Consider the following 16,754-nt stretch of genomic DNA (forward strand, 5'->3'; position numbering starts at 1 on the left):
GAAACACCGGCACAGGTTGCCCCGGGAAGTGGTAGCTGTCCCATCCCTGGAAACATTGACGGTCAGGCTGGACGGGGCTCTGAGCAGCCTGATGTAGCTGCAGATGGCCCTGCTCATTGCAGGGGGGGTTGGGCTAGATGGCCTTTAAAGGTCCCTCGCAACCCAAACCATTCTGTGATGCTACAATTCAGGGTGCTGGGAGCATCGACTGCAAAGACCGAGTCAATCTGAATGCGAAATATGTGTTAGGATAAGCCAAATGTCTTTTGCCTCTGAAAGCGTGTGGCAGAGGAAGAAGTATTGCTTGGAGCTGTTTTGGGTGGAGTGGAGCAGAACTTGCATTAACTTTAGTGCCTGAGAGTGCCTGGTCCCTCCACCTCCACAAATTAAACCAAAATGAAAGACTTGCCTGCTTATGCCCAACTCGTCATGTTCTCCTAGCAGGCTGACTAGCTGAGTGTTGGGACTACTTCTCCACGGGCTTTGGTCAAGCCCTGGCCTGCTGGGGAGTTTTTTTTATCCTCTGTTCTTTGGCCCTCCAGAAGGAAAATGGAAATAACCTGAGAAAGAGTGTGACAGCTCCCAGTGAGGGCTGGAGCGTCCCGCCCCAAGCAAGTAACCCTGGAAAGTCATCGTGCGGTCCTGAACAGACACTGGCATCCTTTTAACTACAAGTTGGTGGTGTGTTACATGCTAAGGCACCGTTTGCTCAGTGGAGGCTGTCCTTTGCTAAGTGTCCTTATGTGCCGTTGATAGTTGGGCTCCCGTGTCAAGGAGGAGCGTTGTCAAGAAGCAATCCCTAATTGCAGCCATCAGCTCAGGCCTGGGAGCCTGAGCGGTGGGGGCAGCGGCCCCACGGATCAAGCTCTGAGCCCAGCTCCCTGCATGGTGGCAGGCTCGGTTCAGCGCTGATGGATTTGGGCTCACACCCCTAACATCCGCTGGCTCCCACGTCGTACGGTGTCACTCCATCTCCCGACACAGACCCCGGAGGAGCGTCATGAGGAATTCATGAGGGAAACCCGGCCATTTCCCATAAAACGGGAGTTGGCAACCCTTTTAAGGGACTGGGAGGGAGCCCTTTGTCTCACCACATCTTCTGCCAGCTCTTGTGCTCAGTGTTGACTGAGGGTGCTGGCCAATTTCCCCTTTCTGCTCTTGTCTTTTGCACAGAGGCAGGCCGGGTCTTTCCTGTTACACTGACTTCAGCTGCAGTTCTCCCCTGGTGTTTATCCCGCGGGGTGTACGGTGGTAATAAAGAGCACAGGAAAGACACGGACCTGCTGGAGCAGGTGCAGAGCAGGGCCACAAAGATGATGATGAGGGGGCTGGAGCAGCTGGCAGTAGCTCAGGTGTCTGAAGTTAGGTCACCTGCATGCTATCAACGAGTCTGTGACAAATGGGGGAAAGAAAGACCGCAGTCCTGCTGTTCTCTCAACAGGAGGGTGGCATCAAACCCAAAGTCGGCCTAGCCTAGGGTCTCTTGCCAGTGGGCAAAGCCCAGGGTGGCACGTTGGAGCAAGGCCAGCACGTGATACTTCCCCTGTGTGCTCTCCCGTGCCCCTGTGACCTACAGCACCAATCTGGTGAGCAGCGGAGGAGCCTGGTGACCTCTTGGCTGGCTCCTGGCAGCTCTCCAGACACTCTTTCCAGGCCATGTGCAACAGCTGTTGAGGAGCGGACGGACCAACGTACGGCCCCTTGGGCTCGCTGACCCGGAGAGCTCGCACGCACAGAGGGGGAGCCCGCGCTGAAGCACTGGAGGGCAAAACCATCATCCAGGCTTCTGGAGGAGAAGCGTTAAAACCCTCTCCCCCTCAACACTTTTACACCTTGATGGCAATAATAACTGCGATCTAAGCCAAGGCCTTGGAACTAAGAGCGGGCCCAGCCTCCCTTAAGTCGAAAAAGCCACGTGCTTACTGTTGTACCCCGCCCAAAGTGCCTGATCTGCACCAGCGAAGGGCCTTGGTTGTCAGTGTGTGGTTTGCTTTGGTGTCCTGTGAACAGTGGCCGCAGCCTGGGCGGCACAGCTGAACTCTTACAAATGCCTCAGGGCAGCCTTTCAAGCAGCGGGGTGGTCACCACTTTCTTACTGCCAAGGCAGTAAAAGCCTGGCTCAGGGAGCTTCTTAACAGCAGGCTCAGCCAGCCAAGTGTGGAGACACTTTGCAGCACCCCCAATTGGTGGTGGTGGCCCAGCAATTAGGGCCCATCAAGGGCCCGTTAATTAGTGAGGACCTTTGTTTTGCCTCCAGTACATTTGCTTGTCAGGCTTGTGTCCCTGGAGGTGCTCTTGATGGCTCCCCCTTTTCCTGGGTATGCCATCTGAGGAGGTCAGCTGTGGCCAGATGATCCCGCTGCAACAATCGTTCCCTCAGCCCACGGACCTTCACTGGTCCATGCGACTGGCCAGGTTGGGCCCCCGTCACTGCCTCCCACACCGCGTGTGGGTCAGGTTGGTGTTGCTGGCCATGGCCGTGGGCTGCCCCAGCCCCTCGGGGCCCCGCCGCTGGCCAGAGGAGCCCCGCGCCTGGCTCCTGCCTGCCGACACAGTGGGCATCCGCGGCTGCACCCGGCTGCGGAGCTCAGTCGGTGCTGGTGCCTCGCGGGGTTTGCTGTTTGTACCACTGGAGACTTGTGCGCCAGCTCTGTCCCTCTTTATTTGTAGAGAAACAGCTGATCCCTGAAGCTGTTGGTGGGGGTTCTGTCAGCGCACCCCCAAGCCCTCCCCTGGCGGGGCTGCCTTCAGCCCCTGCTGGGGGGCCGGACCATCGGGCTCGGGGGGCGGGGGGGCCGTGGGGAGGGCGGGCGTGCCGGTTTCCCATGCACAAGTGGCGGCCGCTGGCGTTGGGTCCAGCTCTCAGGGGTGCTGGGCCGGCGGGTCCGGCTCTGCGGGCGCGAGGGGTATCTGCTGGTTTCCCGGCGGGCTTCTGAAGCTGCAGAGGCATGCCTGTGGAGAGAGGAGGCTGCTGAGGCCCTCAGCTGCAGATGGGGCACAGGGACTCTCCAATCCACAGCACGGCCCTGAGCTGGCAAGGCTCCCCAGCACGGGCTGAGCTGCCGGCACACCTTGGCCGAGGTGGACACCTGCACCTCATGGCCCCGGCAAGCAGGGGCATTCCTCGGGGCAGCTTTGCTGGTCAGGAGCGGGCGCTAGTGCACGTCTTGCTTTCTAGGGCAAGCTCGCCCCTGCTATTTCTCATCCCTGACCTTGCTTTGCCTATGCCTGGTGCTCCTGGGGCTGCTCTTGTCCAGGCAGGGTCGGTTTGAGCTGACACTGGCACCAGTGAGAGCGGGCTCTCGAGACAAAGGCCCAGGAGTCAAGATGCCAATTAAAGCATCTGACAGCAGCAGAAACCTCAGCAGAGTTTTTTGGCCAACCCCTAACTAACCAACCACTCCACAGCAGCCTGACTAGGAATGCTTCGTGGCTACGACGAGCAGCCATGGAAGGAAGCATTTGGGGGGGGGAGGAAATGAATGACTCACCGTCTTCTATTTCTCCGCCGTCGGATCATGACATAGCACAACGCTGTTGCAAGTGGCACGGAAATCACGACTGCTGCTGTGCCTATCATACAGCGCCTTCGCACATCTTGGGGACAGAAAAAACTTGCGGTGCTCTGGGGGTTGGAAACGCTTGGGATTGTCTCGCCAGCCACACCTGGAGGAGCAATGTGGGACGTTAGCCCGTCCTGTGCACCGCAAGTAAGCCCATGGCACATTTGATATGGCCAGGAAGGTCTCTGTTTCCCCCCAGTGCTGGTGCCTGGAGGCACACTCCCACCCTTTGGGACAGGCTGTCCCGCCGACCAAAACTCAGGCGGCTGTCAGGAGAGCACGGCGGGGGAGCGCAGCTGCTTGAGCAGTCGCTCGGACGAAAGCTATCCCTGCAGCAGGGAGGGGCACCCGCAACCCTCCCTGCCTCTCTGCGGGCTAGCCCCCACACCCCGTGGGGACCGAGTCAGGCCTTCTCAAGAGACTCTTGAGCCTTGCTCTCCCCTTCTGCCTCTTCTCCAGCATGGGCACCACCTGCAGCCGCTCCCAGGTTTTGGGACGTGTCTCCCGCTTAGGGACCCCAGCGAGACTGCTCAGTACCTGAGTCTGTGCGGAAAAATTCATATACGCTGCCATGGTGGTCTCCTCCGGCCTTTGACAGCCCTGGCAAAAAGCAGAGACGACAGGTAAAGCCTCGGCACGGCTCAGGCACAGCAGGTGCAGGAGGACGGGGAGGTTCCCTCTGAGGCCCTGCCCAGTCGGGGAGTCAGGGCATCGCTCTGGACCTCAGCTCATGCATGGGAGGGATCCCGCCCGCTCTGTACTGCTCTTGTGCCTTGGGCCTCTAGGGGACTCACGGCAAGCACTGGGATGCAGCCACAGCGGGAGGTACGTTTGTGCAAGAGTCACGTTTCCCACCGTCTGCGGAACGTGTTCCCGATGCCTCGAACCCAAAACCCTTTCATCTTTGGCTGCTGCTGTGTCGTGCCAGAGCCGGCACCGGGGGAGGAGCCTGCTGACACATAGCGATCCCAATGGGTGACACCGCCTGACCACGGGACAGCAATTACCTGGCATGCCGTTGGCTTGCATCGCCTCTGTTTCTTCAGCAGAGGCTGGCAGGGAGCCACTGCTTCCTTCCAAAAACGCCTCCTTCTGCGCAGCCTCTCGGTCCGTCCCTTGAGAAAGCAAGCGGGACAGTTGGATTAGTTGGAACCCTTCCCATCAGGGAGGTGGCATCTTTGGGAGGCAGTGCTTCTCAAAGACATGGCAATAAGGTTTAGACAAATCGCCGGGGCTTTTGGGGCTGCGCCTAGTCACTAGTCCAAACAACAGCCAGGCCTGACCTGCTGGGAGACCAGGAAATTGCACGCGATCTCCTGGTTCGCATTGCACGTAGTGTGTTTTTGGGAGATGGTAAGGTGATGCTAAATGCCTTCCTTCAAAGAGGATGGGAAGAAGATGCAGACAGGCCAGCTGGGGAAACAGCCCTTCTGAGCAGGGCTCCTATGCAAGGCCCTCCTGCCCTTCCCTGTAAGCCCCAGCAACGGTCACGTTCGTCCCATCCCAGCTATCGGTCTGCAGATGGGAAATCGAGCACAAGGCAGAAAGCCCACTGAGTCAGCATCTCCGCCCGACCTCCAGCACTAGGAAAGGGCAAGAAGCACTGCTTGGGACCTTGCCCGTGCCTGGAACCGGCTCTCAGTGGGCAAGCAGCACTGCGCGCGTGCTGAGCACAAGTGCAGCACGCGCCAGGCCCTCCAATCTGCCTGCGACATCTGCACAAGCCGCCTCTGAGCTGTGCTGGGCAAGCTGGGACTGCAGCTGCCTCTGGCGCTCGGCCTGAAGCACAACAGGCAGCAAAGGCTCTGCACCATCTCTATGGCTTGCCAGCACCTGCAAGGTGCGAAACCCAGCGTCGCTGCAGCGAGGCCCTGATCAATCCCTTCCCGCTGCGCAGGCTACAGCGTGCCCAGACTTGTATGTAAAACCTCCGGTTGTCACATCTCACGGCTAAGGCAGAGCGAAAGACACCCACCGTGTCCTCTCTCCAGTTCTTCCAGCATTTGCCTTAGGGCATGCGATGGCTCCGGGGACTTTTTCCCTCCTTCAGCTTGGTACCTGGCTCTTGGAGGACCTTCAGGGAAAGCATTTGGTGCAATTTCACAGGAATAAATTACAGGCAACCAGTGCTTAGCCTGCAAGGTCAGCGGAGACGGACCACTCACCCCTGCGATGCCAGCCGCGCTGTAGCACAGCATCCAGCCGAGGAGCTGCAAAAGTCCTCCCTACGGGCACGTCTGTAACTAAACACCCAGAGAAGCCTCCGTCACCTGTTGTCTGCGCATCATTGGCCACGGAAGGAGCAGCTTGCATTTTGCATGGCAAGAAGATTAAAAGGTGACTGCTCCCTCCTCCCACTGCCTTACCTGTGGGATTGCTCTCAGGCTCGGGGACAGGAAGAGGCCAAGAGGTCAGGAAGCTCTTGACTTTGAGAGGACCTTCAGGAAAATGGCACACGAATAAACTCTTGCCACAGTGTCAATGTTAATTCTTTCAAGGAAAGGGACACCGAGACCTTACCTCCAGGATGCCCCAAGGTCTCCAAACCAACATCGAGGCGAGAAGCTGGATAATTGTTGGCACGCCCCTCGCCTAGAAGCAAGCACAGATGAGAAATGTTTCCATCGCATGTTGGGATCCACTTCTGCCTTTGTGAACTGCAGACACTGGAAGGGGGTCAGGTAACAAGGTGGGAGCCAGATGTAGGTGGGGAGTGGCAAAGCTGCAGAGGGGCCCGGGGACGTCTTGGCTGGCTCCTTGCAGCTCTTCAGACACTCTTTGCAGGCCATGTGCAACACCCGTTGAGGAGCAGCCGGACCAACATACGGCCCTTTGGGGCTTTCTTCTTGGGAGAGCTCTCTCACACACACACACACACAAACACACAGAGAGGTGACCCTCGCTAAAGCTCTGGAGGGAAAAAAACCATCACCCACGCTTCTTGGGGAGAAGAGCCCGCTGGCCTGTGAAAGGCTGCACCAGCGCTGCCTGCTTACCTGCTTCCAGTGCTTGCCACGGAGCAGCCTGGGTAACCCTGGCATGCAGGGCCACCAGGAGGAGGATGAGGAGGAGGTGGTGGGTGGTGGCCATGGTCCTGCCACTGCCGCAGCCGCTGCTGTCGCTGCTGCCGCCGCTGCTGTCGCTGCTGCCGCTGCTGTCGCTGCAGATGTGTCCGGGGGCTGAGCGGTCAGTATTTATAGCCAGCACAGCACTGTGGGGCTCTGTGATGTCACAGCCTCGCTGTGACCTCACGGCCTGGCCGAGCCTGTGTGGGGATGGCCCTCGGGGCGCTCGTGGAGAGCCGCTGGAGCACAGCCAGGGGAGCTGCCCTCTCTGGGAGGGGAGCACCTCCCGTCGGGCAGCTCTGTCCAAGGCCTGGGACACAGGCCCAGCCGGGGCTGAGCCCATGGCTCTGCTCTGTTTTCCGGGCACTGTCACAGGGGCAGCAAGGAGTTCACAGTCCCCCAGAACAACCAGAAGCCACAGCCAAGGGCTTTCTGACCTCCTTGGGGTCTGTTAGCAACAGCTCGTGAGGCTGAAGAGTGAGCTATTTCAGTCTCAAGACAAGTGCAAGATCCCCTTCCGTCGGCAGCTTCCAGGCTGGAGCCCAGTTTGGTGCCTTGGGGGACCCCAGGGCTAACGAGTCACTTTTGTTTTCCACCAAAGATGAAGCCTTGACTTTTCCATTCCTTCTTCATGTGAAATTTAAGGGAGTACGCTCTGTCAGGCTCCTGAAAGAGCAAAGTCAATCCCTGAAACAGAAGAGTACTCTCTCCAATTATTTGACATGCAAAGGGAAGCCAGGAGAGCACAGGGTGTGTATATACCACCTGACCAACCTAGTGGCCTTCTATGATGGAGTGACTACATCAGCGGACAAGGGAAGAGCTACAGATGTCATCTAGCTGGACTTCCAAAAGGCCTTTGACACGGTCCCCCATATCATCCTTCTCTCTAGATTGGAGAGCTATGGATCTGATGGATGGACTGCTTGGTGGATAAGGAATTGGCTGGATGGTCTCATCCAGAGGGTCATGGTCAATGGCTCAGTGTCCAGATGGAGATCAGGGACGAGTGGTGTCCCTCAGGGTTCTGTACTGGGACGAGTACTGTTTAACATCTTCATCAATGCAATGGCATAGACAGCAGGATCGAGTGCCCCCTCAGCAAGTTTGCAGACGACAGCAAGCTGAGTGGTGCGGCTGACACGCCTGAGGGATGGGGTGCCATCCAGAGGGAGCTGGGCAAGCTCAAGAAGTGGGCCCATGGGAACATCACGCGGTTCAACAAGGCCAAGTGCAGGGTCCTGCGCCTGCAGGGTCGGGGCAAGCCCCGGTATCAACAGAGCCTGGGGGATGAAGGGATTGAGAGCAGCCCTGTGGAAAAGGACTTGGGGGTACTGGTGGATGGAAAGCTGCACAGGAGCCGGCAATGAGCACTCGCAGCCCAGAAAGCCAATGTTATCCTGGGCTGCATCAAAAGAAGGGTGGGCAGCAGGTGGAGGGAGGTGATTCTGCCCCTCCGCTCTGCTCTGGTGAGACCCCACCTGCAGTACTGTGTCCAGCTCTGGAGCCCTGAGCACAGGAAAGACATGGACCTGTTGGAGCGGGTCCAGAGGAGGGCCACAAAAGTGACCCTCAGAGGTCTGGAACACCTCTCCTATGAGGAAAGGCCGAGGGAGTTGGGTTGTTCAGCCCAACTGAAGACAAGGCTGCGGGGAGACCTCCTTGCGGCCTCTTGGTACTTGCAGGGGGCTTGTAAGATGGGGAGAGAGTTTTTAGGAGGGCCTATTGCAACAGGGCAAGGGGTAGTGGTTTTAAACTAAAAGAGGGTAGATTCAGAGCGGATATAAGGGAGACATTTTTTACGCTGAGGGTGGTGAAACACCGGCACAGGTTGCCCCGGGAAGTGGTAGCTGTCCCATCCCTGGAAACATTGACGGTCAGGCTGGACGGGGCTCTGAGCAGCCTGATGTAGCTGCAGATGGCCCTGCTCATTGCAGGGGGGGTTGGGCTAGATGGCCTTTAAAGGTCCCTCGCAACCCAAACCATTCTGTGATGCTACAATTCAGGGTGCTGGGAGCATCGACTGCAAAGACCGAGTCAATCTGAATGCGAAATATGTGTTAGGATAAGCCAAATGTCTTTTGCCTCTGAAAGCGTGTGGCAGAGGAAGAAGTATTGCTTGGAGCTGTTTTGGGTGGAGTGGAGCAGAACTTGCATTAACTTTAGTGCCTGAGAGTGCCTGGTCCCTCCACCTCCACAAATTAAACCAAAATGAAAGACTTGCCTGCTTATGCCCAACTCGTCATGTTCTCCTAGCAGGCTGACTAGCTGAGTGTTGGGACTACTTCTCCACGGGCTTTGGTCAAGCCCTGGCCTGCTGGGGAGTTTTTTTTATCCTCTGTTCTTTGGCCCTCCAGAAGGAAAATGGAAATAACCTGAGAAAGAGTGTGACAGCTCCCAGTGAGGGCTGGAGCGTCCCGCCCCAAGCAAGTAACCCTGGAAAGTCATCGTGCGGTCCTGAACAGACACTGGCATCCTTTTAACTACAAGTTGGTGGTGTGTTACATGCTAAGGCACCGTTTGCTCAGTGGAGGCTGTCCTTTGCTAAGTGTCCTTATGTGCCGTTGATAGTTGGGCTCCCGTGTCAAGGAGGAGCGTTGTCAAGAAGCAATCCCTAATTGCAGCCATCAGCTCAGGCCTGGGAGCCTGAGCGGTGGGGGCAGCGGCCCCACGGATCAAGCTCTGAGCCCAGCTCCCTGCATGGTGGCAGGCTCGGTTCAGCGCTGATGGATTTGGGCTCACACCCCTAACATCCGCTGGCTCCCACGTCGTACGGTGTCACTCCATCTCCCGACACAGACCCCGGAGGAGCGTCATGAGGAATTCATGAGGGAAACCCGGCCATTTCCCATAAAACGGGAGTTGGCAACCCTTTTAAGGGACTGGGAGGGAGCCCTTTGTCTCACCACATCTTCTGCCAGCTCTCGTGCTCAGTGTTGACTGAGGGTGCTGGCCAATTTCCCCTTTCTGCTCTTGTCTTTTGCACAGAGGCAGGCCGGGTCTTTCCTGTTACACTGACTTCAGCTGCAGTTCTCCCCTGGTGTTTATCCCGCGGGGTGTACGGTGGTAATAAAGAGCACAGGAAAGACACGGACCTGCTGGAGCAGGTGCAGAGCAGGGCCACAAAGATGATGATGAGGGGGCTGGAGCAGCTGGCAGTAGCTCAGGTGTCTGAAGTTAGGTCACCTGCATGCTATCAACGAGTCTGTGACAAATGGGGGAAAGAAAGACCGCAGTCCTGCTGTTCTCTCAACAGGAGGGTGGCATCAAACCCAAAGTCGGCCTAGCCTAGGGTCTCTTGCCAGTGGGCAAAGCCCAGGGTGGCACGTTGGAGCAAGGCCAGCACGTGATACTTCCCCTGTGTGCTCTCCCGTGCCCCTGTGACCTACAGCACCAATCTGGTGAGCAGCGGAGGAGCCTGGTGACCTCTTGGCTGGCTCCTGGCAGCTCTCCAGACACTCTTTCCAGGCCATGTGCAACAGCTGTTGAGGAGCGGACGGACCAACGTACGGCCCCTTGGGCTCGCTGACCCGGAGAGCTCGCACGCACAGAGGGGGAGCCCGCGCTGAAGCACTGGAGGGCAAAACCATCATCCAGGCTTCTGGAGGAGAAGCGTTAAAACCCTCTCCCCCTCAACACTTTTACACCTTGATGGCAATAATAACTGCGATCTAAGCCAAGGCCTTGGAACTAAGAGCGGGCCCAGCCTCCCTTAAGTCGAAAAAGCCACGTGCTTACTGTTGTACCCCGCCCAGAGTGCCTGATCTGCACCAGCGAAGGGCCTTGGTTGTCAGTGTGTGGTTTGCTTTGGTGTCCTGTGAACAGTGGCCGCAGCCTGGGCGGCACAGCTGAACTCTTACAAATGCCTCAGGGCAGCCTTTCAAGCAGCGGGGTGGTCACCACTTTCTTACTGCCAAGGCAGTAAAAGCCTGGCTCAGGGAGCTTCTTAACAGCAGGCTCAGCCAGCCAAGTGTGGAGACACTTTGCAGCACCCCCAATTGGTGGTGGTGGCCCAGCAATTAGGGCCCATCAAGGGCGCATTAATTAGTGAGGACCTTTGTTTTGCCTCCAGTACATTTGCTTGTCAGGCTTGTGTCCCTGGAGGTGCTCTTGATGGCTCCCCCTTTTCCTGGGTATGCCATCTGAGGAGGTCAGCTGTGGCCAGATGATCCCGCTGCAACAATCGTTCCCTCAGCCCACGGACCTTCACTGGTCCATGCGACTGGCCAGGTTGGGCCCCCGTCACTGCCTCCCGCACCGCGTGTGGGTCAGGTTGGTGTTGCTGGCCATGGCCGTGGGCTGCCCCAGCCCCTCGGGGCCCCGCCGCTGGCCAGAGGAGCCCCGCGCCTGGCTCCTGCCTGCCGACACAGTGGGCATCCGCGGCTGCACCCGGCTGCGGAGCTCAGTCGGTGCTGGTGCCTCGCGGGGTTTGCTGTTTGTACCACTGGAGACTTGTGCGCCAGCTCTGTCCCTCTTTATTTGTAGAGAAACGGCTGATCCCTGAAGCTGTTGGTGGGGGTTCTGTCAGCGCACCCCCAAGCCCTCCCCTGGCGGGGCTGCCTTCAGCCCCTGCTGGGGGGCCGGACCATCGGGCTCGGGGGGCGGGGGGGCCGTGGGGAGGGCGGGCGTGCCGGTTTCCCATGCACAAGTGGCGGCCGCTGGCGTTGGGTCCAGCTCTCAGGGGTGCTGGGCCGGCGGGTCCGGCTCTGCGGGCGCGAGGGGTATCTGCTGGTTTCCCGGCGGGCTTCTGAAGCTGCAGAGGCATGCCTGTGGAGAGAGGAGGCTGCTGAGGCCCTCAGCTGCAGATGGGGCACAGGGACTCTCCAATCCACAGCACGGCCCTGAGCTGGCAAGGCTCCCCAGCACGGGCTGAGCTGCCGGCACACCTTGGCCGAGGTGGACACCTGCACCTCATGGCCCCGGCAAGCAGGGGCATTCCTCGGGGCAGCTTTGCTGGTCAGGAGCGGGCGCTAGTGCACGTCTTGCTTTCTAGGGCAAGCTCGCCCCTGCTATTTCTCATCCCTGACCTTGCTTTGCCTATGCCTGGTGCTCCTGGGGCTGCTCTTGTCCAGGCAGGGTCGGTTTGAGCTGACACTGGCACCAGTGAGAGCGGGCTCTCGAGACAAAGGCCCAGGAGTCAAGATGCCAATTAAAGCATCTGACAGCAGCAGAAACCTCAGCAGAGTTTTTTGGCCAACCCCTAACTAACCAACCACTCCACAGCAGCCTGACTAGGAATGCTTCGTGGCTACGACGAGCAGCCATGGAAGGAAGCATTTGGGGGGGGGAGGAAATGAATGACTCACCGTCTTCTATTTCTCCGCCGTCGGATCATGACATAGCACAACGCTGTTGCAAGTGGCACGGAAATCACGACTGCTGCTGTGCCTATCATACAGCGCCTTCGCACATCTTGGGGACAGAAAAAACTTGCGGTGCTCTGGGGGTTGGAAACGCTTGGGATTGTCTCGCCAGCCACACCTGGAGGAGCAATGTGGGACGTTAGCCCGTCCTGTGCACCGCAAGTAAGCCCACGGCACATTTGATATGGCCAGGAAGGTCTCTGTTTCCCCCCAGTGCTGGTGCCTGGAGGCACACTCCCACCCTTTGGGACAGGCTGTCCCGCCGACCAAAACTCAGGCGGCTGTCAGGAGAGCACGGCGGGGGAGCGCAGCTGCTTGAGCAGTCGCTCGGACGAAAGCTATCCCTGCAGCAGGGAGGGGCACCCGCAACCCTCCCTGCCTCTCTGCGGGCTAGCCCCCACACCCCGTGGGGACCGAGTCAGGCCTTCTCAAGAGACTCTTGAGCCTTGCTCTCCCCTTCTGCCTCTTCTCCAGCATGGGCACCACCTGCAGCCGCTCCCAGGTTTTGGGACATGTCTCCCGCTTAGGGACCCCAGCGAGACTGCTCAGTACCTGAGTCTGTGCGGAAAAATTCATATACGCTGCCATGGTGGTCTCCTCCGGCCTTTGACAGCCCTGGCAAAAAGCAGAGACGACAGGTAAAGCCTCGGCACGGCTCAGGCACAGCAGGTGCAGGAGGACGGGGAGGTTCCCTCTGAGGCCCTGCCCAGTCGGGGAGTCAGGGCATCGCTCTGGACCTCAGCTCATGCATGGGAGGGATCCCGCCCGCTCTGTACTGCTCTTGTGCCTTGGGCCTCTAGGGGACTCACGGCAAGCACTGGGATGCAGCCACAGCGGGAGGTACGTTTGTGCAAGAGTCACGTTTCCCACCGTCTGCGGAACGTGTTCCCGATGCCTCGAACCCAAAACCCTTTCATCTTTGGCTGCTGCTGTGTCGTGCCAGAGCCGGCACCGGGGGAGGAGCCTGCTGACACATAGCGATCCCAATGGGTGACACCGCCTGACCACGGGACAGCAATTACCTGGCATGCCGTTGGCTTGCATCGCCTCTGTTTCTTCAGCAGAGGCTGGCAGGGAGCCACTGCTTCCTTCCAAAAACGCCTCCTTCTGCGCAGCCTCTCGGTCCGTCCCTTGAGAAAGCAAGCGGGACAGTTGGATTAGTTGGAACCCTTCCCATCAGGGAGGTGGCATCTTTGGGAGGCAGTGCTTCTCAAAGACATGGCAATAAGGTTTAGACAAATCGCCGGGGCTTTTGGGGCTGCGCCTAGTCACTAGTCCAAACAACAGCCAGGCCTGACCTGCTGGGAGACCAGGAAATTGCACGCGATCTCCTGGTTCGCATTGCACGTAGTGTGTTTTTGGGAGATGGTAAGGTGATGCTAAATGCCTTCCTTCAAAGAGGATGGGAAGAAGATGCAGACAGGCCAGCTGGGGAAACAGCCCTTCTGAGCAGGGCTCCTATGCAAGGCCCTCCTGCCCTTCCCTGTAAGCCCCAGCAACGGTCACATTCGTCCCATCCCAGCTATCGGTCTGCAGATGGGAAATCGAGCACAAGGCAGAAAGCCCACTGAGTCAGCATCTCCGCCCGACCTCCAGCACTAGGAAAGGGCAAGAAGCACTGCTTGGGACCTTGCCCGTGCCTGGAACCGGCTCTCAGTGGGCAAGCAGCACTGCGCGCGTGCTGAGCACAAGTGCAGCACGCGCCAGGCCCTCCAATCTGCCTGCGACATCTGCACAAGCCGCCTCTGAGCTGTGCTGGGCAAGCTGGGACTGCAGCTGCCTCTGGCGCTCGGCCTGAAGCACAACAGGCAGCAAAGGCTCTGCACCATCTCTATGGCTTGCCAGCACCTGCAAGGTGCGAAACCCAGCGTCGCTGCAGCGAGGCCCTGATCAATCCCTTCCCGCTGCGCAGGCTACAGCGTGCCCAGACTTGTATGTAAAACCTCCGGTTGTCACATCTCACGGCTAAGGCAGAGCGAAAGACACCCACCGTGTCCTCTCTCCAGTTCTTCCAGCATTTGCCTTAGGGCATGCGATGGCTCCGGGGACTTTTTCCCTCCTTCAGCTTGGTACCTGGCTCTTGGAGGACCTTCAGGGAAAGCATTTGGTGCAATTTCACAGGAATAAATTACAGGCAACCAGTGCTTAGCCTGCAAGGTCAGCGGAGACGGACCACTCACCCCTGCGATGCCAGCCGCGCTGTAGCACAGCATCCAGCCGAGGAGCTGCAAAAGTCCTCCCTACGGGCACGTCTGTAACTAAACACCCAGAGAAGCCTCCGTCACCTGTTGTCTGCGCATCATTGGCCACGGAAGGAGCAGCTTGCATTTTGCATGGCAAGAAGATTAAAAGGTGACTGCTCCCTCCTCCCACTGCCTTACCTGTGGGATTGCTCTCAGGCTCGGGGACAGGAAGAGGCCAAGAGGTCAGGAAGCTCTTGACTTTGAGAGGACCTTCAGGAAAATGGCACACGAATAAACTCTTGCCACAGTGTCAATGTTAATTCTTTCAAGGAAAGGGACACCGAGACCTTACCTCCAGGATGCCCCAAGGTCTCCAAACCAACATCGAGGCGAGAAGCTGGATAATTGTTGGCACGCCCCTCGCCTAGAAGCAAGCACAGATGAGAAATGTTTCCATCGCATGTTGGGATCCACTTCTGCCTTTGTGAACTGCAGGCACTGGAAGGGGGTCAGGTAACAAGGTGGGAGCCAGATGTAGGTGGGGAGTGGCAAAGCTGCAGAGGGGCCCGGGGACGTCTTGGCTGGCTCCTTGCAGCTCTTCAGACACTCTTTGCAGGCCATGTGCAACACCCGTTGAGGAGCAGCCGGACCAACATACGGCCCTTTGGGGCTTTCTTCTTGGGAGAGCTCTCTCACACACACACACACACAAACACACAGAGAGGTGACCCTCGCTAAAGCTCTGGAGGGAAAAAAACCATCACCCACGCTTCTTGGGGAGAAGAGCCCGCTGGCCTGTGAAAGGCTGCACCAGCGCTGCCTGCTTACCTGCTTCCAGTGCTTGCCACGGAGCAGCCTGGGTAACCCTGGCATGCAGGGCCACCAGGAGGAGGATGAGGAGGAGGTGGTGGGTGGTGGCCATGGTCCTGCCACTGCCGCAGCCGCTGCTGTCGCTGCTGCCGCCGCTGCTGTCGCTGCTGCCGCTGCTGTCGCTGCAGATGTGTCCGGGGGCTGAGCGGTCAGTATTTATAGCCAGCACAGCACTGTGGGGCTCTGTGATGTCACAGCCTCGCTGTGACCTCACGGCCTGGCCGAGCCTGTGTGGGGATGGCCCTCGGGGCGCTCGTGGAGAGCCGCTGGAGCACAGCCAGGGGAGCTGCCCTCTCTGGGAGGGGAGCACCTCCCGTCGGGCAGCTCTGTCCAAGGCCTGGGACACAGGCCCAGCCGGGGCTGAGCCCATGGCTCTGCTCTGTTTTCCGGGCACTGTCACAGGGGCAGCAAGGAGTTCACAGTCCCCCAGAACAACCAGAAGCCACAGCCAAGGGCTTTCTGACCTCCTTGGGGTCTGTTAGCAACAGCTCGTGAGGCTGAAGAGTGAGCTATTTCAGTCTCAAGACAAGTGCAAGATCCCCTTCCGTCGGCAGCTTCCAGGCTGGAGCCCAGTTTGGTGCCTTGGGGGACCCCAGGGCTAACGAGTCACTTTTGTTTTCCACCAAAGATGAAGCCTTGACTTTTCCATTCCTTCTTCATGTGAAATTTAAGGGAGTACGCTCTGTCAGGCTCCTGAAAGAGCAAAGTCAATCCCTGAAACAGAAGAGTACTCTCTCCAATTATTTGACATGCAAAGGGAAGCCAGGAGAGCACAGGGTGTGTATATACCACCTGACCAACCTAGTGGCCTTCTATGATGGAGTGACTACATCAGCGGACAAGGGAAGAGCTACAGATGTCATCTAGCTGGACTTCCAAAAGGCCTTTGACACGGTCCCCCATATCATCCTTCTCTCTAGATTGGAGAGCTATGGATCTGATGGATGGACTGCTTGGTGGATAAGGAATTGGCTGGATGGTCTCATCCAGAGGGTCATGGTCAATGGCTCAGTGTCCAGATGGAGATCAGGGACGAGTGGTGTCCCTCAGGGTTCTGTACTGGGACGAGTACTGTTTAACATCTTCATCAATGCAATGGCATAGACAGCAGGATCGAGTGCCCCCTCAGCAAGTTTGCAGACGACAGCAAGCTGAGTGGTGCGGCTGACACGCCTGAGGGATGGGGTGCCATCCAGAGGGAGCTGGGCAAGCTCAAGAAGTGGGCCCATGGGAACATCACGCGGTTCAACAAGGCCAAGTGCAGGGTCCTGCGCCTGCAGGGTCGGGGCAAGCCCCGGTATCAACAGAGCCTGGGGGATGAAGGGATTGAGAGCAGCCCTGTGGAAAAGGACTTGGGGGTACTGGTGGATGGAAAGCTGCACAGGAGCCGGCAATGAGCACTCGCAGCCCAGAAAGCCAATGTTATCCTGGGCTGCATCAAAAGAAGGGTGGGCAGCAGGTGGAGGGAGGTGATTCTGCCCCTCCGCTCTGCTCTGGTGAGACCCCACCTGCAGTACTGTGTCCAGCTCTGGAGCCCTGAGCACAGGAAAGACATGGACCTGTTGGAGCGGGTCCAGAGGAGGGCCACAAAAGTGACCCTCAGAGGTCTGGAACACCTCTCCTATGAGGAAAGGCCGAGGGAGTTGGGTTGTTCAGCCCAACTGAAGACAAGGCTGCGGGGAGACCTCCTTGCGGCCTCTCGGTACTTGC

The 16,754-nt window shown here is 58.3% G+C and overlaps 2 protein-coding genes across 2 annotated transcripts; both read right to left on the bottom strand.

Moving 5' to 3' along the window:
• Positions 1–2,685: 2,685 nt before the first annotated feature.
• LOC142058812 (uncharacterized) lies at positions 2,686–6,411 on the bottom strand. Its single transcript, XM_075096677.1, has 6 exons — positions 5,729–6,411; positions 5,539–5,637; positions 4,571–4,678; positions 4,101–4,163; positions 3,492–3,666; positions 2,686–2,952 (listed from the first exon to the last, which is right to left on the bottom strand). The coding sequence occupies exons 1-6, from the start codon at positions 5,874–5,876 to the stop codon at positions 2,748–2,750; spliced, it is 798 nt and encodes a 265-aa protein (XP_074952778.1). The 5' UTR covers positions 5,877–6,411; the 3' UTR covers positions 2,686–2,747.
• A 4,263-nt stretch (positions 6,412–10,674) lies between these two features.
• LOC142058811 (uncharacterized) lies at positions 10,675–14,845 on the bottom strand. The gene is made up of 6 exons (XM_075096676.1): positions 14,172–14,845; positions 13,982–14,080; positions 13,014–13,121; positions 12,544–12,606; positions 11,935–12,109; positions 10,675–11,395 (listed from the first exon to the last, which is right to left on the bottom strand). Exons 1-6 carry the CDS (start codon positions 14,317–14,319, stop codon positions 11,191–11,193), a joined length of 798 nt encoding a protein of 265 aa, XP_074952777.1. The 5' UTR covers positions 14,320–14,845; the 3' UTR covers positions 10,675–11,190.
• Between the last annotated feature and the right edge of the window lie 1,909 nt (positions 14,846–16,754).

This window comes from Phalacrocorax aristotelis, chromosome 6 (genome assembly GCF_949628215.1).
Source record: "Phalacrocorax aristotelis chromosome 6, bGulAri2.1, whole genome shotgun sequence".
Lineage (NCBI taxonomy): Eukaryota > Metazoa > Chordata > Aves > Suliformes > Phalacrocoracidae > Phalacrocorax > Phalacrocorax aristotelis.